At 37.1% G+C, this 27,412-nt stretch overlaps 3 protein-coding genes, 1 long non-coding RNA gene and 1 other non-coding gene across 6 annotated transcripts; 2 read left to right on the forward strand and 3 right to left on the reverse strand.

The window, feature by feature from the left end:
* Nucleotides 1–412: 412 nt before the first annotated feature.
* On the forward strand, nt 413–3,938 carry LOC113318299 (nucleosome assembly protein 1;1-like). Its single transcript, XM_026566446.1, has 10 exons — nt 413–630; nt 734–774; nt 876–974; nt 1,689–1,781; nt 2,321–2,435; nt 2,516–2,577; nt 2,685–2,869; nt 2,958–3,135; nt 3,226–3,269; nt 3,396–3,938. The coding sequence occupies exons 1-10, from the start codon at nt 567–569 to the stop codon at nt 3,610–3,612; spliced, it is 1,098 nt and encodes a 365-aa protein (XP_026422231.1). The 5' UTR covers nt 413–566; the 3' UTR covers nt 3,613–3,938.
* A 103-nt stretch (nt 3,939–4,041) lies between these two features.
* On the reverse strand, nt 4,042–6,827 carry LOC113318298 (beta-fructofuranosidase, insoluble isoenzyme CWINV1-like). Its single transcript, XM_026566445.1, has 7 exons — nt 6,524–6,827; nt 6,366–6,374; nt 5,340–6,205; nt 5,060–5,218; nt 4,646–4,884; nt 4,453–4,543; nt 4,042–4,358 (listed from the first exon to the last, which is right to left on the reverse strand). The coding sequence occupies exons 1-7, from the start codon at nt 6,705–6,707 to the stop codon at nt 4,176–4,178; spliced, it is 1,731 nt and encodes a 576-aa protein (XP_026422230.1). The 5' UTR covers nt 6,708–6,827; the 3' UTR covers nt 4,042–4,175.
* A 3,635-nt stretch (nt 6,828–10,462) lies between these two features.
* TRNAT-AGU lies at nt 10,463–10,536 on the reverse strand. The gene has a single exon. It is a non-coding gene; the product is annotated as a tRNA-Thr (tRNA).
* Nucleotides 10,537–12,288: 1,752 nt separating this feature from the next.
* On the forward strand, nt 12,289–16,017 carry LOC113314993. Of its 2 annotated transcripts, XR_003342660.1 has the most exons (4): nt 12,289–12,650; nt 13,056–13,382; nt 13,492–13,665; nt 16,000–16,017. It is a non-coding gene; the product is annotated as an uncharacterized LOC113314993 (long non-coding RNA). The 2 variants fall into 2 exon arrangements; XR_003342659.1 differs by lacking the exon at nt 16,000–16,017 and having other exon boundaries at nt 13,492–13,850.
* An 8,254-nt stretch (nt 16,018–24,271) lies between these two features.
* LOC113317208 (beta-fructofuranosidase, insoluble isoenzyme CWINV1-like) lies at nt 24,272–26,980 on the reverse strand. The gene is made up of 6 exons (XM_026565349.1): nt 26,742–26,980; nt 26,464–26,472; nt 25,493–26,358; nt 24,980–25,377; nt 24,790–24,880; nt 24,272–24,583 (listed from the first exon to the last, which is right to left on the reverse strand). The coding sequence occupies exons 1-6, from the start codon at nt 26,914–26,916 to the stop codon at nt 24,383–24,385; spliced, it is 1,740 nt and encodes a 579-aa protein (XP_026421134.1). The 5' UTR covers nt 26,917–26,980; the 3' UTR covers nt 24,272–24,382.
* Nucleotides 26,981–27,412: the final 432 nt, after the last annotated feature.

Consider the following 27,412-nt stretch of genomic DNA (forward strand, 5'->3'; position numbering starts at 1 on the left):
TTATACGTACGCCCGATGTGGAACGTCCACTATACTTCCGTCTGAAATCATACGCCCACTATACTTCCGTCCCACTATTAATCATTTTAGTCTGGGTTGGCGACCACATTTGGTCGCAAACCCTAATTAACTGGACTAAATATGGTTTTAGTCAGTACCACTGCGGCTGAATTTGGGACCAAATTTGGGTATAGTCCCCAAATTTGGTCATGACTGTGGTTGCTCTCAGAGGAAAGAACCTAGTAAAACATTGAACGGCTAAGATGGAAAGAACCACAGAAGGGCCCACATTCCATAGTTCCCACAAAACAATCGAGGTGATTGTGACAAATCCAACGTTAGACAGAAAGCAACGTGACAAAGAGAGCAAGAGAGATACTCTGTGTTTATATTTGGTCACTTTTCTTTTGATGAGTTGTGAAAAATCTTTCCAGAAATTTCAAACCTTCTTTTATATATTAGAAAAGGGTCTTACTCTTTCTCTCCCAACAGAGACCATCTCAAATTCTTACACAAAATAGAGGGTTTCTTAAGGTATTTTGAAGAGATAATTCTAGGGTTTAAGTATGAGCGATAGTAAGAAGGTTGACATGTCTGATGTTGAATCTGCTCTTCCTGGTGTTACTACTGGTAATCATAATCTCAAAAACCCCTTTACTTTTAATTTGATTGTTTGAGTCTGTTTTTGGTATTTGAATTAAAACCCTGATTTTGTTTTGGTTTACTGATGAAGCTTTGAGTGAAGAGAGAGCAGATCTTGTTGGTGCTCTTAAGGTAATACTTGTTTTGTAATTTTGAGTTTCTGGGGGTTTTTCAGTTTTGTTTTTGAATAAAGGGTTTTGATGATTTTGTTTGGGGTTTTGTTTTTGTTGCAGGATAAGCTAATGTCATTGCAATTAGGAGGGCAACCTGAATTTCTTGAATCCCTTTCTACTAATGTCAGGAAACGTGTTGAAGTTCTGCAACAGATTCAGGTTTGTTTTTGATTTTCAATTTGGGTTTAGTGTGTAATTTGATTAATGGGGTTTAGTTTGATTTTTTGTTTTTTGTTTAATGTGTAATTTGATTAATGGGGTTTTGTTTGATTGCATGTTGTTTCGGTTTGAATGATTTGTTTGCTGTAATGCTGTGAAACCGTAATTCGAACATAGGTGGTTAATCAATTAGTGTTCCATGTCTGTTGTCATACTGTTCCTTTTCGTTTGTCACAGTGTTAGATTGATCAATTGGGTGGAAATCTTGTGTTTTCTCTACTTTTTGGAATTATTGTTTATGGAATACCATGCATGTTGGCACCAATTAGTGCATTAAGGGGTCTTAACTGCATTTGGCGAATTAGCTGGTGTGGCTGAACTTAAGTCGGGTAAGTTCTGCTATGCAGAGACAAAATAGGAAGTGTGATTTGTTAGGAATCGATCTTTTCAGTATTACACGATGGTGCAACATAGGGAAAATAGCTGTATCAGAACATCTATTCATTTGCTTTATAATTTAGATTTCTAATTCGTTAGTTTTGCTCATATTTGACAAACGCCTCCCATTTCCTGCAATTTTTAAATAAAAATTATTGTCTCTATGGACTCCTTTTTCTTTCTGTCTATTTTCTTCGATCATAAACTTGAACATGGCGGGGTTAAGTTTGTTGTTGAGTTTAAGGAGAAGTAAAAGTTTTGGTGCATACTTTGCAGGGCCAACATGATGAGCTCGAAGCGAAGTTTTTTGAGGAGAGGGCTGCACTTGAAGCTAAATACCAGAAGCTTTATGAACCACTTTACGCCAAGGTATTTCCTGTGTTCTTTTATTTAGCAAGTTTGAATTCATATATAAGTTTCTGTCTCCCTTGTTGGTTTTCTCTAGAGTTTGTGGTTGTGAACACTGCACCATAGGCATAGATTTTCGAAAATATGGGTTTAGGTGTCTGTTACTACTTAGGTAGACTTCAATCCTTGGTAGGACCCAGGCCCCTAACCCATATAGACGATTGTCTATCACCCATAAGCCTGTAATTTTCTTGGTAAGGTTGAGTGGCAATGAGGTAGTAGTTTTATCAGTTAATATGTCGACAAGGTATATGTTATCCAAGCTTAACAGCTGTAGGAGGCTAGAATCAGGCTAGCTCATCAAACTAAAGTTGGATTTAGTTGTGCCTATTCCGACACTGCAGTGATTATTGATTTTATTTTGAAAGAGATATCACAATATAGACTACGAACTATTTTGAGAATCAGTTTTGCTTGTTTGGAATTTGGAGTGCTGATTATAACTCGTTTGAGTATAAATTACTCTTCCGTTTATAACTTTCTTTTGTCCCACTTGACAGAGGTATGATATTGTCAACGGTGTGGTTGAAGTAGAAGGAGTTTCTGTTGAAGCTGCAGTAGACAAAAAGGACGATACAACCACAGGAGACAAAAAAGACGATAAAGCAACAGAAGGTATGAAGTAACTAAAAACCATCTCTTCGCCTTTATAAGTTAGTGTAGTTTGAAACTAAATCTTACTGTCTGCTCTGCAGAGAAAGGAGTGCCTAACTTTTGGCTGACTGCAATGAAGACCAATGAAGTACTAGTTGAGGAGGTATTGACATTTAGAACTTCTAGTCACCTAATTTCGCATATTCCACTTTTGCATTATCACCTACACTGATTTTATACTTAACATTCGTCACCATTTCTGGAGTTCAGATTCAAGAGCGCGATGAAGGTGCCCTCAAGTATCTCAAAGATATCAAGTGGTGCAGGGTTGAAGGTTTCAAGGGTTTCAAGCTTGAGTTCTTCTTCGATCCTAACCCGTATTTCAAGAATACTGTCCTAACAAAAATATATGACATGGTGGATGAGGATGAACCTATTCTGGATAAGGCAGTAGGGTGAGTAGCTATTACCTTGGTTAAGTTCACTAGGTGTTAGATTTCCTTGTTTTTTGCTGGAATCTAAATCCGGTTTGGGACTTTGCAGAACGGAGATTGAATGGCTACCCGGGAAAAACTTGACACAAAAAGTCCTGAAGAAGGTGCCAAAAAGGGGATCCAAGAATACCAAACCCATAACTAAAACTGAAAAATGTGAAAGCTTTTTCAACTTCTTCAATCCACCACAAGTCCCTGAGGATGATGAGGATATCGATGATGAAACTGTAAGTTCATCTATTTTTTAGATTTTTCTAGGTATGAACTCTAGTTGGTTTGGTGTGCTCAAAATGCTTACTTTGCTTTGATTTTGGCAGGCTGAAGATCTTCAAACTCAAATGGAACAAGACTATGACGTCGGGTAAGATTGTCGAACTTTCTTGCTTGGTTATATGTTTGACAGTTTAAGTTTGTGAATCAGGTTTCTTTTAGTTGTAATCTTGAATTTACATGAATTATTTGCTGATTATGTGCTGCCATTCGACAGGACAACTATTCGAGACAAAATCATCCCTCATGCTGTGTCATGGTTTACTGGAGAGGCTGTGGAAGATGAAGATGAAGAGTATGAGGATGAGGACGAGGACGATGACGAGGACGAGGATGAAGAGGACGATGAAGATGATGAAGAGGACGATGAGGATGATGAAGATGACGAAAACGATGAAGAGGACGGAGATGAAGGCAAGAGCAAGAAGAAATGAATGTCCACATATAAGGTTTTATCTTGAACAGCATTCTTTTTACTACTCTTAAAATGGCACAGCATATAGTTTTTGCTCCAAGTTAGTCGTCAGGTTCAGCGTGCCTCTTTTGTTAGTTTGCAGGGTTTATCCCTATTTGCCAGTTTCTGCCCTCTTTTGTTACTGCCTTCTTTTGTTAGTTTGCAGGGTTTATCCCCCCTATTTACCAGTTTCTGCCTAAAAGAGCTTACGTGTGTAATTAATTTCTGTCTCAATTTCAAGGAATTTCGAATTTGCCATTGCCGGTTTTATCATATTTTTGAATCTTTATGGAACCCAAATTTCTCTACAGTCAAAGTTTTATGGATTCTGTAGCAATGTTGCTAGATTTTGATTATCCATGGGAACTGTGGCTGGTTTCATGCAGTGGTAACTCAAAAGAAGAATATGTACTTAGAAATGCTGTCTAGTTTATTCAATATCCTAAAATATAAAGTAACACTGATAATTTATCTTGTCCAATCATAGAATAAATCCATAAATTGGTTTAATCTGTTAGCTGTTCAAGAATCTCCAATATTTCTTCAGTATTTGATATGAGCTTTCTTCATGCTCCATGCTTTCAAACTTGATATCTTCACATTTTGAGTTCCATTGTTGAATACATATAGCTGAGCTCCTCCACCAATTGCCAATTTGGGGTAAACTCTGGCAGTAATACAAGCCTTTCCTCCAACTCCAAAGCTTTCCACTATTGAGTGATCAATCTGCAAAACATCAGTCCCAAATTCATCAATACTTTGAGGAAACAATAATGTACTTACCACAAGATCCTAAAAAGAGTTGAGAATTTTGACATACCAAACTCCTTAGTGATAGCTTATCATGATAAGGATCAACATTAACAAAAGCTCCATAAGTGGTCTTGTCATTGCTTTCTTCCAGAGAAGACCTGTTGATGTTTGTGCATACCAAATTTTAGGTTAGATGTGGACATGATGGAGAATGATTATGAAGCTAAAGTTTAGTGCACACTGAAATGAACTAAACTTACCTGCTCTGATCACTACACATGACCACAACATACTTGCCGTGGTTGTTATATACTCTGAAGAAGATGGCTGTCTGTTCTTCAAATTTCTTTGAAGCCAGAACTAGTAAACCAAATGGACCTAACTTCCCTTTAGCTGATGCTGGCTTAGCACTGCATAGGAGTTGTGGGTTAACCCAACTTGGGTCCATGATTTCTGCATCTGCCAACTTTGGTAGCTCAAAGTGGACATCAACATCTGCCTGTGAAGTGCAACCAAACAGGATAAGAAACATGGGTTTCAATTGTAGGAGATAAGAATGATGATATCCATTTAGCAGGTCTAGATTGGGCAGACCCACCGTCCTCGAAGGGGTAATCAAAATTCTAACATTGTCAGATAATTGTAATTTGCAGAGTCAGAGAATGGGACATTACCTGTGAAGCTGTGATACCAGAAATTTTGATTGCTGATCCTCTCTTAAGAACTTGACTTGGTAAAATTGCTCGTTTAGCACGAAGAGAGTTGATCTCTCTTACAGGCCATTGCTTCAATTGCTTACCGCTGTGATCGAGCCAAAGAGTTCGTGGAACGGCCTGCAAAAATAAACCACATTACTTAACTTAGCTCATTTGTCAGACCCTGCATTTGCTTCTTAAGTTCAGTCGATTAAGAAGTACAATAGATTAAAGATTAAGTTGCAAAAAATTTCGTTACCTGCAATCCAGACCAGCCCTTTTTAGTGTCTTCTTCTACAGTACTTGATTCATTGATCCAACCCCACAACACTCTCCTGTTCTTCTCATGGTCAAAGAATGTCTTCGAAGCGTAAAACTTCCCGTAATCATATCTCAAACCGGTATCACTCTCAATCGATCCTTGGTCAGGAATGTATCGATCCTTCACATGATCGTACATTCCAACTGTGTAATACTCATGCCTGGTATCATCCAAGCTCACCTTCATAACATGTTTAACAAGAGGACCCATAGCGGAAGTATCGACACCATTCATTCCTTTAAGAGCAACAGGGAAGAAATCCGGGCACTCCCACATTCCTGTGTTCCTTGCAGAATGAAGAGGTTTTCTTGCTTTAATCCAATGAATGAAGTCTTTGCTTCTGTACATAATCGCCATTCCTTTACGGTCGATTTTGCTTCCAATTATCGTTCTCCACCTTCCATCAGGACCTTTCCAGGCAGTAGTTGGATCCCTGAAAGCACTAGCATTGACACCATCAGTGGGTTTCATTATAGGATTCCATTTAGCTGGTTTATCCCATTCAACCAGGTAAGGATCGGATAAATTCTTAGGCACTGCCATGTTCTGAACTTGGTAATTCCATTGATTCGACTCGATAATACCCGTGTATTGAATAATCGGCTTTCCGTTCACAAATGTTGTTGAGCCTGACCAAACACCTTTGATATCAAATGGTTCGGATGTGACAATGGCGTGTTTATGGTGAATCCAGTTTACGAGATCGGTGGATGTGGCATGTGCCCACACTATGTTACCCCAGACAACACCAAGAGGGTTCCATTGATACATTAGATGGTAAATACCCTTGTAAACCATTGGTCCTGCAATCAACATATATAAATAAGCATCACAAACTAAGTCGAAGAGACCATCTAATCAATCAAGTTATTCATAACAAACAATGAATCTGATTCAAGAACTCAGAATCAATAGACTATAATTGAATTGATTTCATTAGGATCTGTCGATGAAATTACTAACCATTAGGATCTGTCGATGCAGGAAAATCAATTTGTCCATTCCATGGTTAGAACATGGAAACAACCAAAACAACAGGGGAACCATTAGAGCCACAGAAAAACAGAGAAGTTAAAAGAAGAACAGTATTCGGAAGAAAAGTTAAAAGAAGAAATACATACCATTCATCCAATTCTTAGAAGGTTGGAAATGGTAACCAGTTCTGTAAGGCTGACTTTTTGGGATGCTAGTGGATTGAAGAGATTGAAGGTTTCTGTAATAGAGATGAGAAGCTTCAACTCCATGACTGATGAAAACAGAAAAGCAGAACAATCCAATAATCCACAAAACAGTATTCATGGCCATGGATCTTCAAGTTTTTTTTGTGAAGAGAAAGGAGAAGTTAATGCTCGAGTATTTAACAACAGTTTCTGATTAGGCCGGAAACAATATTTTATAGTAAAAATTTTCGAGTTTCAAAGCAAATTTTTCTCTAAATAAATATCTATGAAATACAAGTAGACAAGTTGAGAATGATTTTCAAAGTCAACTTGGATTGGTTGATTGTTTATCTGAAAACATCCAATCAAGTGGAGCTATTTTTGATTTGTGTGGTTAAAAATCGGAGTGAATACAGGGGGAGAAAGATTTAGAAGTTGGGATGCGGTTAAAAGACTAAATCTTGCGGTAAAATGGGAAATTCAGCTGAAAAGATAAAGACTGACCATTTGTTTGTTATATTTTTCACACCAACTAAATCTGATTCACCTTAAACTAAATCTGATTCACCTTAATCCAGTTGGATTTAAGATTTGTCAGGTAGAAAATAATAATACTCGACTCGAATAACTCGAGTCAAATGTATGCGCTGAGTCAGGAATTAGAAAAACTCGGAATGCTCCTGTTTCTGGTTAAGATAAGATGTCCGCGACAACAAAAAAAAATGTTTGTATTTCATGTTGGTGGTGAGGTTTATGATTGGTGTAAAACTGTAAACATAGAAAGTACAGAAGTAGTAATTGATATCATATCAGTAAAGAAACTAATACAAAAGCCAGGCTTTTGGGCATGTAATCAAGATTCTTACTTTCAAAAACAGTGTGTTTTGTTGAATAATTTAATGGAAACAGGGGAAGTTAATGTCTTCTTCTCCTCCTGACTGAATACATATTTTAATACCAAGATCATTTATCACGATCAGACATGCATGTCCACCGATCACTTTCCAAGCTGGTCATGGTTATCTCCTCCCCTTCCAATCTTTTTGCTCGGACACCTGGCCTTATTCCAGTTATTTTCTAAATTTAGGTCGTAAATATTAATATCCGACGATTTTACCGTTCAAAAGTGTTATTAGTGCAGCGGTGTTGGTAAGATGCTACGGGCACTAAGCTCCGGTAGCAATGGGGCTGAAACTTAATCATGCCAAAAGTTATTTTGACATCATAGTCCGTAATCAAATGGTGGTCGTCCAACATTTTGATTTCTTGGCATGTCTTTTGCAGAAGTCAACTTGGCACTGTTGGGCAATTTATGTGCACAAAACCTGGAAAAGAAACCATTGAATTATGCCCTTTTCTGATACGGAAGATAACTAGAAAACATAAGGGAAAATATTGTGCGAGTAGTCAAGGAAGGAGAGCAAATGGGAAATCAATATACCCATCCCATGACTGCTTTTATGTGGCCCTTGCTGGCTTGCGTGATCAGTTTACACAAGACTTGTTTGCTCTGGTCAATCAACAACTACGTACATCACTTTATATATCAATCCCTACAAACCGACTCAAGTTTTTGTTTTTCTGGTCACAATATTGATTAATATACCAAACTGAAGGACACACTTTGTAGATCCTTGATAAAGAATTTATCAGGGATAAGGAAAATCTTATGATATCTTAACCAATTTGTCTACAAACATATAAAAAATGCATAAATAGTGTCCGTAAAGGTTTTTGACAAAAGAAATCACAATGGGGTTAGCTGCAGCGCCTGAATACAATGGGAAGTAGCCATATCATGCTGTTCCAATCTCGCGTTTACTTGAAAAACCACCGGTTCTACATCTGTCGACGGATAACCTAAAATATATCTAATAGAATTTATTTTTTTGGAGATGTGTCTTGATATAGACTGTGAATGACAAGAACCCAGCAGGTCAGTGCATGCTACATGGTAGACATAATTAACCTATTCTCATGATCGTTATAGGAGTAAATATGGCTGCATTCATGGCCGCCGTGACCTCATAATGATCCCTTTTAAAACATTATTACTTGATAAATCCTGATAATTAAGATAATGTAAGTCGGTAAGTGGATGAATATGAAATTGTGAATTCCAGTACAAAACTGCAAACCAGCTATTTGAATATGTCATCGATTCTCTCACTTTCTAAAACAAGGTTTTTTAATGGTGTGGTGTTCAATAACTCTATCCTTATAGGTCCAGTTTTCCCAAGAAACTCAGCAACCAGACAACTCAAAATCTAGCTCTGAGTTTAAACAAGTCAAAACTTAGCATGTGTCTACAAGGATAAAGAACTGATCATCTCGATCTGGTTAAAATATTATGTGGGGGACTGCTTTAATTGTCTTTGCCGCGTCCCCTCCGTTCCTGCTCGCAACACATGTTACGCACCATTTCTATTTTCTTACGCACGTACAAATATCTCATTGTTTAATGTTAACAAACTCAAAGTTTTATTCTCCTTGATGGTGCATTTAGTGGTTGGTTGACTTGAGCAAATGAGTTTAGCATATCATCTTCTAATGATCCTGTTCAATAACGTAAATCCCAGCATGGCTTCTAGTTGTTACTGGGAGGGAACTAGAAGAGCATTTTGCATTTTGTTTTGTAGGGAAAAGGGGAGGAGAAACCGCCCCCTCTCATTTGGATAAACTACAAAACAGTACTATACTAGTGTAATACCAAAGGGGAAAGACATTTAGAGATCTCAGCCAGAAAGGTTATGGAATCGAGAGATAAGCTATAAGAGATCCATAAATGGAGAACAATGAAAGACTTTTTGGTAAAAATGAATTTAAAATGAGGATCAACATGTTTAGATGCACGGCCGGAAGGAACGGAGGGTATGCGGCGGAAGCATCTATAATTGTCCCCCAATATTTATTTGTTTGACATTAATTATACAATCTAAAACACAACTGTATATAGACTGCTGCGGTCTCTCTCCTTTTAACTTCGAACAGTATTCCAAATTATCTTTCAACGAACCTTGGAACCTTAGAACCTTAGAACATGGCTTAGAAAAGCATGCAAATTCCAACTTATAAATCGCTTAACTTGACATTCAAGTTTGGGAATAGATTAGATTCCACCATCGTACTTGTTCTTAGAAATATTTGCATGCATTTATCTGATGCAGATACTTAATCAGCAAGTGCAAATACAAAAGGCTTGACATTATGACACCAAATCGTGCTGGTACACGCAATTTATGGGCACAAAACCTGGAAACGAGACCACACCGTTATGCCTTTACTAGTAGTCAAGTAAAGAGACAAATGCAACAAAGGTGTGGGACTTGAAAAATCAATGCCCATGGCCTTTGCGTGATAGAATGGATGTTATGATTATTTTGAATATGATAGGCGCTCTGGTCAATGAACAGCTACATCATCACTTTATGCAAGTAATCAAATCTCTCCTGATTCACGTTTTTGATTTATATGCAAACTAAATATACTTGAGGAATTATCCCTTTCCATAATACTTTCCAGCAGAAAAGGTTGAGTTCTGAGGTATTATAATGTTTTCGATTATTTGGCTTAAAAAATGAGAGAAAAACAAAGCCATAAAACACCAAAGAAGAGAGAAATCTTAGGATATCTCAGCAAAAGTGTCTACAAAGAAATTATTGCAATTGAATAATGGAAGATTTTTGACAAAAGAAGTCGGAATGGGGTTGTATAAAGAATTACAATAAACAATTAAAGATTTTTAACAATAGGATTCAAAATGGTTGAAGTTATTGCCCAAGTCACAGGTGGTAATTAAACTAGAAAATGAGCGCAAGACCTCAGTTTACCACATTGCAAAGGCTAGTTGAGTTTTAAACAAAAAAAAAAAAAAAAAATTATAAAATAACAGGATGAGGTTGCTTTCATTGAGAGTTGAACTCAAGACCTCCCGCTTACTAAACGGGTGCTCTAACCAACTGAGCTATGAAAGCATCTTATGATCATTTTCCTTAGGATTTAATTGTTGAATCATTGGTGAGTTTCAAACTCAAGTCTACCCGAACCATATCCAATCTCGTGACTATTATGGGAGTAATGACTCCCACAGGGCCACCATTATATCTCGTAATAGAGGCTCCATGATGGATCATGGTAGTTATAGGAGAAATGACCTCCACCAGCCAGCCACCGTTATCTCATAATAAACTCGTTTCAAAACATAAATGATAACATATACAAATGGCCTCCACCAGCCACTGGACTCTGTCCTCGTAGGTCAGCAAGATTCTCACTTTCACGAAATAATGTTTTATTTAATGACATGCTGGTGGTCAAGAAACAGCTACATCACTTTATACGAGTACTCGAATCAATCACTCCTGCTTCACGTTTTTGATTTTTTTTTGGGACACAATAAGTATTCGAAAATAAGTACACTTTGCAGCTTATGCAAAAGATTGATCCTTCCATTATGTTTACAAGGAGAAAAGTTAAGAATTGGGAATAAAAAATATTTATGAAAGTTGCTTTCACTTGTTTTGTGCGTATTTTGTGTATGAACTATGAATTGAAAGAAAAATCAAACATCAAAGAGGAGGGAAATCTTAAGTTATCTCAAACCTACAAATACATCAAAATGCATAAACAATGGCATTGTTTGGTAAAATTTATGATTATCTATTTGTGATAATCATAAATTGATAAATAATTTTGATATAATCATTTTTAAAATAAAATTTTCCAAACGCTTTTCTTCAAATAATTAATTATTTTAGAATGATGATCTCAAAAAGGAGAGAAAAGAATAATGATTTAGGATTTTTTTTAGTTTTATGTAGTTTTTATGTCTCTCTCTTAATAGTTTAGAAAAAATAAGAAAAAAAAATTCAACTTCAGTTTGTTGGAAAAAATAATTGATTATAATAAATTTTCAAAACAATTTTTTTTTTCTATTTATGAAAATAATGAATTTTTTTCAATGATTAAAATAATCAATTATTATAATGGTTACCAAACATATACAAAATCCATTATAATCTGCTTAATGGATTATGAGATGATAATCCATTAAAATAATGGTCACCAAATAGCCCCAATGCAAGATTTTCTCAAGACTGCTAATGGGGGTGCCGGGTTAAGTGGGGTATATCAAACCAAGACAAAACTTATTTTGTCCTATATGAAAACATGTTTTGTCTTATATTGATTTTGATACAATCCCATTTAATCTGGTACCCATATTACCAATCTTGGATTTTCTTAACGAAAGAAATCAAAATGTGGGGTTAGCTGCAAGGCTGGATATAAGGATTAGAGATTGGGCCGATGACCCTCCACCGGCCACTGTTATCTCATCTCCCCTCCTTTAAAATGCTAAGTCATATGAGCTCCCACGTCGCACGGTGAGTTTGACATCCCCTCAAATTAAACTAGATAAAAGCTTTGGGCATTAGTAAACCTGGTGAGGACATTTGGCGAGACTCTAGTGGTCCAAACATTACAAATTCAGTTACCCTCTATTTACACCACGTTTTTAACGGGATGTTAGTAACACCGTTGGTAAAAAGGTAGGTATACAACACTTACGTAGCAGTCTAAGGCTTATAAATTCGTTACACTTGATTTACACCGAAAACTTAACTGGACGTTACTGACGCCAGTTAGGTAGACAATACATCCGTCATAAACCTTAATTAATTTCTGTCAAAAACCCTAGAACTTCTGTTTTCTCCGCCTATCTCTTTTCTCTTCTTTCTTCTTCGTCCAAAATTGAATAACAGAGAAACTCAAATACAAGCAGTAATCAGTTTAATACTTAGGGTTTCGATTGAAAATTTCTCTTCTTTCTTCGTCGTCTCTAAATCGAACAAAGAAAACCCCAAAATCAATAATCCTTTTCTTTTATTTCTTCGTCGTCCCTAAATCGAACAACACAGAAAACCTCAATATCAATAATCAGTACAATACATAGAGCTTCAATTGATTGAAATCTTGGTTTAAATATTTTACACCCAACCTAAACTTAATACTTGGGGTTCAATTGAAACTCGGTAACCCGGTTTATGGAAATTCCAGTGGTTTGAAGATTTGTTCTATTTTGTAAAAGGTTGGCAAAATCATTTGGATCCCCCTGTTCTCTTTGGATCTCTTACTTTCTTATTATGAACTGTTATTTTTTGTGATTCAGTGATATTTTTATTATGTTAGCTCACTGTTTAGTTGATTGTTAAGAGAGGCAGAGAACATATCGCCTGATCCAAGTAATGTTAGTTATGGGTAAAATCATTTAGTTTATGCCATCAATTTTGGATTTTTTACTCTTAATTCTTTTATGCCATCAATTTTGGATTTTTTGTCTTAATTCTGTGTTTCAATATATTTTGATTGTTTGATGAAATTATATATACAATTTTGCATTCTGTTTAGATTTTGATTTTATCCCAAGTTTAATCTTAAATTCCTTGGTATATCAACATTATTTTTAAATTTATCATTTGCTTTAATTTTGTAGGAATTTGGTGTTAATATGGAGCAACGATTTTTTGCTATATGGACCACCGGACAACCAACTTCACTATGGACACTTGCATGACGTCTTATACTTGAAATGGTTTTGCAGATGTTAGAAACTTGAGCAATACAACTAAAAAAAGGACTGAGGATGGGAAAGCTTAGGCAAGCAACATACACCGGCACATGCATTGTATTCTCTCGCACAGGTAGTTGCATGATTGCAGGTACGATGTTGCTATGAACATAAATAGTCGAGGACCTTTTCGACTTATGACCTTGGCAACAAGGTGCAAGAAACTTCAACTGTTTTTGCAAGTATCAACTGGTAAGAATACAAGTTAACAATCAAAACAAACTTAATACACAATTTTATTTTATAATTCGTGTATTTTAGAGTTTATAATATGATTTACTAATATGGATGTCATTGACAGCCTATGTTAACGGACAAAGACAAGGTAGAATCTTGGAAAAACTATTTTCTATCGGGTATAGCATAGCAAGGGAACAACTCTAATTTTATACGCATGCAAGAGCTCCACCCTTGCTAGATATTGAAGCTGAAATGAAGTTGGCTTTGGATTCAAAAGAGACTTTGGTTTAGAAAGGTAATACGGGTTATCTTTTCTACTTCTCTATTTACAATATTTCATTTCGATATATGAATATTTATATTTATATATCTGAAAGGTAACCTGTTTTCATGGTGTAATTTTTTTGTTTTTCTCTTGCTCGGTTCAGTCTATTAATTCATATGAATATTTATGGTTGGGTATTTGGGTTGCAAGAAAAATCATTTGTTGTTTTATATGAAATTACTATCTGATAGCATGCTTTTAGCTTTTAGACTCATAGGGTGATTGCACGAGAGTCGAGTGGTAGTCTCATTACTGTGCTATTTTTAATATTTAATGGTTACCAATTAGAGCAATAGAGATCACAAGAGTTTCCGCAGTGCACTTGAGTTTTATTAAGGCCAATCATAAGGATCCAGCGGTAGTCTCGTTAACGTGTTATTGTTAATATGCCACTTATCTTCTTGCAACCCATATAACTGTTTTCTGATATGCCACTTAATTTCCTAAGAGTTTCCGCAGTGCGGTTGAGTGTTATTAAGGCCAGTCACCTTCTTCTCTTTTTCTGTAAAATGGAGATAGAAAAGAATTCAGGATAGATTTATGAAATTGGACCAGATAGATGACATCAACTCACAGTTTGGCGTATTAAACAAAATTACACAAACTGGAGAGATAAAGAGGGGTCTAGATTTCACACTTAATTTTGGAGGTCCAAATGCAGTTTTCAGTATGCTCGCAGAGGCTTAAGATTTACTATGTAGACTCTCAGAGTGGACTGGCTACCAGTGATTTACTCTGTAGACTCTCAGTGAGGGGTATGAGAACCTGACAATTATATACTCAAGCCGTTAAGCTCGGACAACACAACTTCATAGGTTTAATGTCAATGATCACCATGGTTTGTTGTCTAATGGTAATTTCATTATGTATGATGCAGTAATATACTTGGATGTGAATGCGACACTTTTTGTTACTTTAGATAGTGACAAAGCATTATGTCTTGTATCTCAAAATCTTAATTCGAAATCTATAATGATCAACCGGAAAAGAAAATTATACAAAAGAGAAAACCATCAATGAAAACCATGAACAGTGTTTATAATTTTCTTAAATAAAAGATGGTCCAACTTTCTTAAATAAAAGATGGTCCAACATTTGATCTAGTTCGGATTTTTTACCCTCGCGTTTTTAGGGGCCACCCGAAAGGATTTAGGGGCCATCAATTTATACCCAGCCAAAGACTCTAGTTAAGGGGTACCCTATATGATATTGAAGTTACATAAATGCCCTTCTGGTAAAACTGTATAAAAACCAAATCAAAAAAAATTCTACTCATTTCAACTCTTCTTCTTCCAGTTTCATATTATCTTCCGATTGTGGAAGAAAAAAAACTTTCCCTCGTTCTTGTGTTCAACCGAAACATCGTCGTGAATCGTAAAATCAAAACATCGTCGATTTGTTTATAAAACAATGGATAAGGGAAATGAAACCCACAGACCTAGAACCAAAAACGTTGCTCGGGGTATCGATCCAAAGATTGGGAATTTAGCAAGAAATAAAGAAATTGTTGCTGCAAATGAAGAAGAACGCGAAGAACGCGAAGAAGAAGTACCCGTCGATGTAGTCAGTGGTTGCGATTCCGATAGTCAAACAATTCGTCAACTTCAAATGGCCCCAATTAGGTAAGAATCTATCATTTTTGGGGTTTATTTCGCTTTAATTCGACGAATCGAGAAAAAAAAATTCTAGGGTTTTCGGTTATTTATCCAGATTCCGGTGACATTCATGCTTATTTACTTCCGAATGTAGTCGTGTTCTTCATTTCTCAAGAACATCGACAGTATTCTGAAGTACACTCACTACCGAATATATATATATATATATATATATATATATATATATATATATTGAAAAAATCTCAAAATTTCTGATATAGGAAAAATCCCATTTTGGTGCCAGTATTTATTCGAAAGACTATATAATGTTTTATACCTCCGATTGTGTATGATAAAATTTTAGAGTTTCTGAACTCCAGTTGATAAATATTCGGTTGTAAACATGTTTAGTTATATTCCGATTGTTTTTCATTCGGGAAAAATATGTGTCTTCTTACTTCCGAATTTGTTCATTCGGGTTATAGTTGTGTACTTTGTCTTCCGATTGTGTAGGGTGAAAAATTTAGAGCTTCTGAACTCCAATTGATGCATATTCAGTTGTAAATATGTTTAGTTAGCTTTCGATTGTTTTGTATTCGGGAACAGTATGTGTCTTCTTACGTCCGAATGTGTACATTCGGGTTATATTTCCATACTTTGTCTTCCGATTGTATAGTTTGTAAATATTGTTCCTTTCTTTGTTGTTTAGACAAAGTTGAGAAAGGAGGAAGAAAGTGACAGCTAGTGCTAGGAGGGAAAGGAGTGCCAAATATAATTCAAGTGCTCAACAAAGCTTACAAGAACAAAGCAGTCAACAAGGAGTGCAACCAAGTGTTGAACAAAGTGTAGAACAACAAGGCAGTGAACAAGGGGTGCAACCAAGTGTTGAAAAACCCGCTCAACAAAGTGCAGAACCAACTGCTCCACAAGTTACACCCCACCATGAAATTGAACCAGTTGATCCAGTGCCAAGAGTAGAAGAAGAAGGACAACCAAGTGGTACCCAAAAAGCCAAAAAAGGAAAAGATGGTGTAAAGAAGGATATTACTAAGAAAGCATCACATCTTGTCCCTCAGCACTTGAAGGAGAAGGGTATTCCAGCAGGCACAATCCTTGGGCTACCGGCGGATGGAGGAAAATTGCTATTTGGATACAAAGACTCATGGGCCAGAGAAATATACGAAACCGAGGTAATAAAATTACTATTTTTTATTAATGTATTGTCTATGTGTTATATCGTAATATTTGTATTAAGAATTTTTTATGTACTTTAATAGGATCATCAAGATGCGGTCCGTCTACTCAAACCTACCACCGCACCAACAAAAATGCTTGCGTGGCCTTTATCCGGTGAATATGAAAGGTTCAAGTCAATTGTTGCCAACTCGGGGTTAGCTAATGCCGCCGAGAATTCATTGTTGGAACATGATCGTGTGGCCATATCGGCGTTCGTGGAGAGAATGTATCCTGAGACCGATACTTTCTATATGCCGTTTGGGGAGATGACGATTACCCCGGATGATGTTGTGCAGTTTGGGGAGAAAGTCACGAAGAGGAATCCGCCCAAGGTGGCAGTATCAAAGACGGGTAAAAGAACTCGAGCTTCATCGAGCGCTGAAGGTGCTCCAACTGAAGCTGCTCCAACTGAAGGTGCTCAAACCCGTGGTCGTGCAGGACTGGGAGGTAGTCACGGTCGTAAAGTAAAGAAGAGCAGATAAATGACAATGATTTGTGTTGTACATTCGGGACTTTACAAGGGCCAATATAGAAGGTTAGACAACCCATATTCGGAAGTTTGGTTAACTGAGTTGACTTCCGATTATTGCAAGTTCAAAATTTGAAAAGTATCAGTTTTTCCCAAATTTTGATTTTTGGGCCATCGTACATTCGAGACTTTACAAAAAAAAATTATCCTCCGAATATTACAAGTTCAAAACAAACCATGCCATGGCTCTAGTTGGTTCCAAGGGCCAATATAGAAGGTTAGACAACCCATATTCGGAAGTTTGGGTAACTGAGTTGACTTCCGATTATTGCAAGTTCAAAATTTGAAAAGTATCAGTTTTTCCCAAATTTTGATTTTTGGGCCATCGTACATTCGGGACTTTACAAAAAAAAATTGTCCTCCGAATATTACAAGTTCAAAAAAAACCATGCCATGGCTCTAGGTGGTTCCAAGGGCCAATATAGAAGGTTAGACAACCCATATTCGGAAGTTTGGGTAACTGAGTTGACTTCCGATTATTGCAAGTTCAAAATTTGAAAAGTATCAGTTTTTCCCAAATTCTGATTTTTGGGCCATCGTACATTCGGGACTTTACAAAAAAAAATTGTCCTCCGAATATTACAAGTTCAAAAAAAACCATGCCATGGCTCTAGGTGGTTCCAAGGGCCAATATAGAAGGTTAGACAACCCATATTCGGAAGTTTGGGTAACTGAGTTGACTTCCGATTATTGCAAGTTCAAAATTTGAAAAGTATCAGTTTTTCCCAAATTCTGATTTTTGGGCCATCGTACATTCGGGACTTTACAAAAAAAAAATTGTCCTCCGAATATTACAAGTTCAAAACAAACCATGCCATGGCTCTAGGTGGTTCCAAGGGCCAATATAGAAGGTTAGACAACCCATATTCGGAAGTTTGGGTAACTGAGTTGACTTCCAATTATTGCAAGTTCAAAATTTGAAAAGTATCAGTTTTTCCCAAATTCTGATTTTTGGGCCATCGTACATTCGGGACTTTAACAAAAAAAAATTAGCCTCCGAATAATATAGTCGTGTTTAGAAATATCAACCTAATGGGTAGATAAAAATTTACGTTCGCTACCGAATGTCCTATTCGGAGGAAATACGTGTATCGTTAGCAACCAATTGTAGTGCATCATTGATACGAAACCTCAACGGCCATATTTTCCATTAAGATATCTAGGGCAACGAAGAGTACCTTTGTCCTCTTTTATAGTAAGAATTTCCATTGGTTGGGTTTGTTGCGAGGCGTTCATTTGCTCAACAACTTCTTCGACAACATTGGGTTGACTTACTTGAGAAGGCTCTGTAGAGATCTTTGGCCTTACTTGTCGGGTGGTTGGTCCACTTTGATCATTTCTTGGACGACCTCTTTTCTTAGGTTCCGGCTCATCTTCAAATTCGGCTTCCGAACGCTCGTGCCTAGACAATATTCTTTTATTAGACAAATACTCCTTCAACTCTTTTCTTTGGATGGTCCTCGACACTTCGGTGTTCGGCCTAACGGTGTTATTTTGCTTAATAGGTTCATCAACCTCCCTTAAACAAGGGTGAAGGGCTTCCTCCAAATTATGCATCAATATTTTCTTTTTGGTGCCGTTTGATGTAGCGTAACGCTCGGCTATTCGTGCACACAATTCCGACTCCAAGAAAGACGGACCATCAACTACCGGGGTGTTCGGAGTGAAATTTAATTGCTTCCAAAATGGATGAATATCATTGATGTCAATCACTTCAACATACCTACCCAACTTATGACGACACGGGAGTCCAATATACAGAGGGCAATGGGCTTAGAACATGCAAACGAACCAATGAGTGCTGCTTCACTGTTTGAAATTTGAAAACAAAATATAAATATTCTGCTAGGAGTGAAATAATGGGCAATTAGAAAATCAAAACACCTAATAACTACTTTTTTTTTCTTCTGTTTTGAAGCATACACGATGACTTCTGTTTTATTTTTGTTTATTTTTATAGAAAAACGAGGACAACTAGCTGTTGAAAAGAGTAGTTAAAAAGAGTAGTTACTCGGCAGTTGCAATAGTACTCGAAGGTTCATCAAATTCATCCGACCGTGGCATAACTATTGTAGAGATTTCTAGCAAGGCAGGATGGAGTACAACCGACCGAATATGACTAAATAAACATAACATTTTGTCCTTTCCAATTAAAGTTTTCAAGAACGCTAGAATTAAAAGCCAAGTATGAAGTTTAACTTCCATGAAATTGAGTCGCCTGTAAATCATGGTCAGCTTGCCCAGAACAAAAGTAACTTCTTCAAAATTTCCATCTCCCATTTGATACTGAGATAGGTTGAATCTTTATTGTACTTCAATTTGGTATATATCCTGAATAGCTGCCAGAGTTATGTTGTTTGCTGCCTGGAAATCCAAGTTAAATCTTTGCATTTCTTTGGCCCATTGAATGTGTAAAGACCCTCAAGCTCGTCAACGCTGTTAGACTGGTCAAGAGACGTCTTACCCGCTAATTAATCGATTGATTTAACACGAAATTAGTAAGACTGGATAGATCTCGAAAAGTTATGCAAGATTGACTACTTGAACGTGTCATTCGGATACCGGACAAAGATGATATCACTGGATTAGTGCAAAGGATAAAATCGTCATTTCTCGGATAAACACTTTTAGTGAAACTTAGACATGTTGTGGCTGCCTTATCGAAGCAAGTGGGTGTCCTAGTATTTTCTTTGGTCTTATCTCAAAACCGATCGTGGAGAAACTCATTTCTTTTCTTTCTTCTTCTTCTTCTTCTTCTTCTTCTTCTTCTTCTTCTTCTTCTTCTTCTTCTTCTTCTTCTTCTTTCTTCTTCCTCTTCTCCCTTGCTCCTATGTTCTTTCTTCTTTTATTCTTTCTCTCTATTTTAAGACGACGAAGCGAGCTTGTATTGATGTGGGTGATTCGTATAAGCTTCTAGTTGTATCGATGGAGAAGGTGGTGGTGTTGAAGTTGATTGAGAACCAGGAGAAGAGATTTGATGTTACTGTAAGTTGAATTTAGTTTTTTATTTGGAAAAGAAGTAGATGAATCAGAGGAAATGGGAGAAGGGTATTATCGATTGAAGGTTGCGGTGGACTCAAACAAAGAAGAAGATGATTTGGTAGATGATTTTGGAATTAGGGTTACGGGTTCATATGAAAATTCTCAAATGAGGTTTAAAAGATGAATTTGATGTTAAAGGGATTGAATTAATAATTGGTTTTTTCTTAATTGAAGTATAGTTGGATGAGTTGAGGTTAATTGGATGTTTTTGGGCTGTATGGTGGTGAACTGAAATTAGGGTTCATGTTCTTCCCCAAATTCAGAATTAGGGTTTTAAGTGGTGTTGATTCGAAGATTGATTCAAGCTCAGGGAAGCTTTGAGGTAATTGTTTTGCTTATTTGATTTGAAAGAATGATTCTTGAGTATTTATTAATGCTTATGAAGCTAAGATTTGAGTTGATGTGGAATGGAACTGATTATGGTTGCGGTTTAGATTTATTTTGATCTACATGGGTTAGAATATGCTGAAGATGAAATTAAAGTTGGCATGGTATGTTGACTGAGATGAATTGATGCAATTGTAGTTTAGATGAATGTGTAGGTTTCTGCAAGGTGGAATGAGAAGTTAAGGTTTAACGTTAATCTGCACGGGGTGTATTGACTGATCAGATTACATCTGAGATGAATATGTATTTGGATCTGGAATGATGTTGTCGAATCTGGTGGTGATATGGCAGGTAGTGATGGAACTAACGGTTATGTTGAGCTTTGGTGGTTTATTGTGATGAATTGTGTTGGTAATAGATAAACTAAATTGTTTTGGTTGATTTAGATTTTTAATGCCTCTTATTTAGTTAATCTCTTGGATTAGTCATCTGCTAGCTTAGGGGGAGCTAAAGAATGGCTAGTACAACTCCTCTTCTGTTTCTCATGGCTTTAGTGATTGTATCTTTGACATTCCTTGCTCCCACATATGTTTCAAATTTCTGTCTATGATCATAAATTCTTCTATCTATCCTCTGATGATCTTCTTTCTTGATGTCATTTGGAATGTGAGTTGGACTATGCATGACCCTGTTGAAAGAGCACATATGTTGAGTAATCTTGTTTGTTGATGCTAACCGAAGGTTTGATCTTGTTGAAGACGAAATCACATCTAGCCTTCCATATAAATCAACAGATAGTGTGTGACGGACCGGAAAATTATGCTGAGGGCGCCTGGACGCGTAGGCCATAACTTCCCCAATGCGCCATGATGATGCTACTTACCGGGCCTTAAAACTAGGAAAATGCACGTGCATTTTCCCTTGCAAGCATGCTCGTGGAGCATGATGCAGCTAAATTATCTTCCACACCGTTCCAACTTACCCTTGTTCCGCAAAGGGTTTATTAGGAAAATAAAAAATTTCTTAGAACGTCAAAAACGGCCTTTTGAGGCCCTAAACGATGGAATTTGGCTAAAATTCCAAGACCGTGATGCATAGCATCACGTCCTGATCGTTGGGCCGTTTACAATCAATTTAGACCCTCTTGAGCTAAATTACGACAATAAGGTTTTTAGCCTCCAGATATGCTATAACTGGCTCATCTGCATCAACTTGTCTCATCAAGCTTGTCCACAATAATCTCTTGCATCGATCTACCGAGCCAGATGATATGAGAGGCCGCAATGCCGCAATCATCTCACAATTAGATGATATGAGCGACAAAGTGCTGGACCAGCAATGCTGCAACTCATTGCAGCTGCCTACGTACCATTCCTTACTCTAAAGGGATCAAGCACTGACCGTAGTTCATCCTCGAAGGGACCGGAAATTAAACCAACTCGAGCGCAAGGCCGTGGCCAAGCAATAATGGTAATGGCAATAGTCCGTATAGGCCGTTCCGTCAAAATGCATCCAAGTGATGCATATCTAGTCTGCAGCATGGCATAGTGATGCCCATGCTTGATATGCTCCATTGACAAGGCTACACAACCATAAATGAGTCCTAAGCATCATTTATACTCTTCCGGCTAAGTTATGAAGCTTACTTGGTGCATGGTCTGCATATGCACCTTCAACAAACTACCCCTCCCTATATATGTTAACTTGACATTTTACAACTTAAATTAGGGGAGCAAAAGTCATTCATCAACTCCCAAGGCCGTGATGGATGCACATGAATACCCTTGGCCAAATGCGATGTACGGCCGCAATGGTCGTACATTCAGTTCTGGATCGCATGCCAGTTCCAATGTCCGACCATGATGGCTGAACATTTCCTGAGCCAAGCCCACTGAAGGGTCCTGATGACTGTATTTCCGGCTTTGGCCCATAGGCCACTCCAATGTCCAGCCGCGATGGATGTACATTACCAAGGACAGCCTGCTATATCCTGAGGCGAATAACTTGCGTAATGCGTCATTGTGGATCCACTTTTCTCAAGGCCATCTAGCCAACTGGCCTAAGGCATCTTTTGATACGATATTGGCATTTGGCCAATATAGTTTACATCTTACACTCTCTTGGTGCCATATTGACCTTGACCAATATGCCCACGCAATATGCTATTTTTGCAGCATATTGGCCTATGCCAATGCTCATTTTTCCGCGCAACGAAAACTTTGGATTAAGCTTCATCTCAGGCCATGACGCATCTCTGAGCATGCACCATACTAAAAACACATGGTGTTACATAGTGACAAATATTGGAACCCAGTCTTTTTGCTGATTTTGAGGATGAAACTAGTTGTTTAGCCAACGTGTGAAATCATTGATATTACTGAAGAGATGATGATGCTGGCCAAACAAGGTTCTCCAGGCTTCAGTAGTATAAGGGCAAGTAATAATAGTATGTTTGGTATCTTCTTTAGCATTGTTGCATAAGGTGCAGGTGGAGTCTGTATAGTTGAGGATGCTAGCAGATTTGGCATTTGTTGGTAATATTCCTTCAGTATATTTCCACACAAACATCTGAATTGAAGGATAAGTATCAGGCTTCCATATCTGGCTCCAACCAATATTATAACTCTCATTCTTGTACTTGTCATGAATTTTCCTTTCATAAAGGGATTAAGAGTGAAATTTCCATTAGCTGTTAGCCCCAAAATGATGAAGTCTTCATGTTGGATATTCTTGTTGGTGGATTGAATGGTTGTATGGTCTTCTGCAGAGAACCAAAGATTGATGATGTTCATATCCCAATCTCCTATGCTATCCATGAGTTGATTGACAGTTCTGAGAGTGGTAGGGCATTGAGAAGATTTGGGTAGGATTTTCTCTTTTTTATCAATCCATATGTTATCCAAAATCTTGATCTTAGAACCATCCCCAATATCCCATCTGTAGTACTTTTGAATGTTGGTTATACCTTTTAGAATTTCTTTCCATGTCCAAGAATCAGTTCTTTTAGGTTTAATACTTGTTTGTTATTGAACTTGTCAAATATCACCTCAAATGTCTACAAATCAATTGGAAACAAAATAAGATAACAAATACTTCAATTTATACACCGCAAAGATACTTATACATTGATATAAGTATCGTTCTCAGCATATAGGTTTTTAGAGAAAAGTTCTGTTAGGAGAAAAAAAATCGATTTAAGGAACTCAACTTTATGGTCCCCAGAAAAATCCACGGTGCCCAAAAAAATCTTTCGTTTATAAGTCAACTAAATATATCCAGGACAATAAGATTAGAATATACAAACAAACCAATGAATTCTGCCTAACTGTTTGAAGTTGGAAAAGAAAATGAATATTTTGGTAGCATTAACTAAAGAGCAGTGGAACTTGAAAAACCAGAACACCCCATGACTACTTGTTTGTTATTGAGCTTCTTAAGTCTCAACTCATATATCTGCAAATCAATTGGAAGAGAAAACAAGGTAAAAAATAGTTCAATTTATAGCTGCAGAGATATGGGGGAGTTAAGCAGCCATAACATATGAAGAAGCGTGCCCAACTAGTGTATACGTAAGTATCATATTGTCCTTATTAGTCTAAAGCAAAGCACATCATGACATGCAGGCAAAATACACAAATAACTGTGATATGTCGTGTTGTCTGGTGCCGATTCCCTTTTTTTTTTCTTTCTTTCAAATAATTTTTTTTTGCGGATATCTACTCAACAAGTAATTTATTGAACTTTTCAAAATGATTATAACAATTTTAGTAAAACTAATTCTTTAAAATAACTATAGCAAATTCAGCAAAAACCAATCAAAATAGTTTTGCATAATATTATTTATTGGATAATGTAATTGAATTTTATTCTTCAAAATTAGCGTATGATTTTACAAAATAACAATTACATCATAATTTATTTTATTATCAAATGAACACCAAAAATACTTGATTTCGGCCTAGGGCTTCAAGTCTTCAAGATACTTGATTTGGGCTTTCTTCAAACTCCATGCCTCGATATTCGACATCTTGGCACTTTTGGTTCCATTATTGAATACATATACCCGAGCTGCATTCTCAATAGCCAACGTTGGGTACACTCTAGCTGTTATAACAGCTTTTCCTCCAACACCATAACTCTCCACTATTGAGTGATCAATCTGCAACAAAAAGCCTCACTAACTTCCAGTTCATAGAAAATTAGAAACCATAAACATATATACATACAAAAGGGCAAATGCACTCCGAGTGGAGCACTGAAGTCACTGGGTGATGATACCCATGACCTAGGTTCGTGACTCGGCATCACCAACTTACTTTGTAGCTACATACTCACATATCACAAAAACTATAAAATTGTACATACCAAGCTCCTTAGGGATAGCTTATCATGCTCAGGATCGAAATCAATAAAAGCTCCATATGTGGTTTTATCGTTGCTTTCTTCCAAAGAAGACCTGTTTATACCAAACTCTTGGTTAGATATTGTCACCATTAAGTGAGATTTTGAAGTTACTGTGAAGTGCTCATTGAAATATATATGAAACTAAACTGACCGGCTCTGATCACTGCACATGAGCACGACATATTTGTTTTGATGATTAAATACTCTGAAGAAAATGGCTGTCTGTTCGTCCAAGTTTTTAGAAGCCAAAGCCAACAAACCGACCGGCCCTGACTTTCCTCGTATTGATGCTGGCTTTGAACTACAAAGTACTTGTGGGTTGTCCCAACTAGGATCCATGATATCAGCATCTTCCAACTTCGGAAGTTCAAATATTGCATCTACATCTGCCTGCGAAGCTGTTAGACCAGGAACTTCCATTACAAAACCACCTTCAAGAACTTTACTTGGTAAAGAAACTCGTTCGGTGCGGAGTTTTTTTATCTCTTCAACAGGCCATTGCTGCAATTGCTTGCCATTTTCCGAGAGCCATAGAGTTCGGGGAATTGCCTGCAAAAGGAAAACAGATAGATTAGTTTGGTACGCTGTTCATGAAACATCTTGAATTTGCTGTGAGATTTCAAAGTCGCTGCAAGGTGATTCGGATCCAAGGGTTAACATGTACCTGTAAGCCAGCCCAACCTTTCTTGACATCATCAGCTACACTACTAGATTCATTTGCCCAACCCCACAGTACTCTCCTTTTCTTTTCATGATCAAAGAATGTTTTCGAAGCATAAAACTTTCCGTAATCAAACCTCAAACCAGAATCATTATCGATGGATCCTTCGTCAGGAGTATACTTATCCTTTTCAGGGTTGTAAGTTCCAATAGTATAATAGTCATGTTTGGTATCATCCAAACTCACCTTGAACACATGCTTAACATTAGGGCCGAGAACTGAAGTATCCAAACCCTCTTTTCCATCAACTGCTACTGGAAAGAAATCTACGCATTCCCACATTCCAGTTCCCTTAGCCGAATGAAGAGGCTGTTCAGCTGTAGTCCAATGAATAAAATCATCACTTCGAAATAAATACGATATTCCATCGGTGCCTACTTCGCTTCCTATAGTCACTCTCCAGATTCCATCAGAGCCTTTCCAACCAGTAGTCGGATCCCTAAATGCGCTTGCATTGATACCATCAATGTGTGCAATTATAGGATTGTATTCAACTGGTTTATCCCATTCTACAAGGAAAGGATCAGATAAATTCTTAGGGACTGCCATGTTCTGAACTTGGTAATTCCATTGATTCGATTCAATAATTCCCGTGTACTGAATAATCGGCTTTCCTTGTACAAATGTTGCTGAACCTGACCAAGTACCTTCGCTATCAAATGGTTCGGATGGGACAATAGCGTGTTTATGGTGAATCCAGTTTATGAGATCGATGGATGTTGCATGAGCCCACACTATGTTACCCCAAACTGGACCAGAAGTACTCCATTGATAGAATAGATGGTATATTCCATTGTAAATCATAGGCCCTGCATTTAAAATGAAGGCCTTTAATTCATATTTACACTAAGGAAAACAACGACATAAACCATGAAACCAAATTATGAACATTAGATTAAAGTGAGAATACTAACCATTAGGATCTGTGAATTCAACGGAAGCCATATTCGTCCATTCATAGATGCAACATGGAAACCAAAAACGAAGATTTAGAACCGCAAATAAATAACAAAAAGAAATAGGCTCAAGTTTCTTAGATGTTGCATTGCATTATTGTAATCTCTTTTTTTTGGGGGTGTTGCGGCCGTATAAATTCGGCGACAAGTTAAAGAAAACATACGCAGTAAGGCACATATATAGTGAAGAAACAAAGAAAAGATGTAGTATTTTGGAGAAAGGTTTAGACAATCACCGTTCATATAATTCTTGGAAGGTTGGAAATGATAACCAGTTCTGTAAGGTTGAGAAATGGGGACACTTGTAGATTGAAGAGATTGAAAGTTTCCATAATATGGATGAGAAGCTTCAACTCTATGACCAATGAAAACCGAAGAACATAATCCAATTAGCCATAGAACAGTATTCATGGCCTCGGATCTTCAAAAAAAATTGTGATAAAATGAGAAGCTAAGACTTTGAGTATTTATTGAGATTTTTTTCAAGGGGGCCAAACTAATATCCCCTCCATAAATAATTGAACGTTTTCCTATTTGCACAATTCTTAGAGCTTCTCCAAGAATAGGTCAAAAATACCGTACGTGGACGTTTAAAACACCTCTAAATCAAGTGCAGCCATTTTGTAGTTAAAAACGTAGTGAATAGTTGTGGAAAAAAGATTTGGAAGTTGGGATGCGGTTCAAAGAGACAATTTTCCCCATAGTTGGTTTAATAGATGTATTTGTTGTAATTGCAGTAACATGAAAGATTAGTTAGGCAAAAATATGATGGAGGGAGCCAGCCAGATACAGGCAAGTGAGGGTTATTGCTCCATCCGATAACTCTTTCCGACGCCAACATTTACATGTGTTACTAGAAAATGTCTCTTAATCAAATAAACAAAAAGAAAAGAACTGCCGGTTCTTG

Source organism: Papaver somniferum, chromosome 10 (assembly GCF_003573695.1).
Source record: "Papaver somniferum cultivar HN1 chromosome 10, ASM357369v1, whole genome shotgun sequence".
Classification (NCBI taxonomy): domain Eukaryota; kingdom Viridiplantae; phylum Streptophyta; class Magnoliopsida; order Ranunculales; family Papaveraceae; genus Papaver; species Papaver somniferum.

Bases quoted from the DNA above. Each gene is read 5' to 3' on its own strand.
- LOC113318298 (XM_026566445.1), bottom strand. From the start codon at position 6,707: ATGGCCATGAATACTGTTTTGTGGATTATTGGATTGTTCTGCTTTTCT. The intron at 5,219-5,339 runs GTAACGAAATTT...TTATTTTTGCAG, and splicing joins AGGGCTGGTCTGGATTGCAG to GCCGTTCCACGAACTCTTTG. The intron at 4,544-4,645 runs GTAAGTTTAGTT...AAACATCAACAG, and splicing joins ATGTGTAGTGATCAGAGCAG to GTCTTCTCTGGAAGAAAGCA.
- LOC113318299 (XM_026566446.1), top strand. From the start codon at position 567: ATGAGCGATAGTAAGAAGGTTGACATGTCTGATGTTGAATCTGCTCTT. The intron at 1,782-2,320 runs GTATTTCCTGTG...CCCACTTGACAG, and splicing joins ATGAACCACTTTACGCCAAG to AGGTATGATATTGTCAACGG. The intron at 3,270-3,395 runs GTAAGATTGTCG...GCCATTCGACAG, and splicing joins GAACAAGACTATGACGTCGG to GACAACTATTCGAGACAAAA.
- LOC113317208 (XM_026565349.1), bottom strand. From the start codon at position 26,916: ATGAATACTGTTCTATGGCTAATTGGATTATGTTCTTCGGTTTTCATT. The intron at 24,881-24,979 runs GTCAGTTTAGTT...TGGTATAAACAG, and splicing joins ATGTGCAGTGATCAGAGCCG to GTCTTCTTTGGAAGAAAGCA. The intron at 24,584-24,789 runs GTATGTACAATT...TTTTTGTTGCAG, and splicing joins AGCTATCCCTAAGGAGCTTG to ATTGATCACTCAATAGTGGA.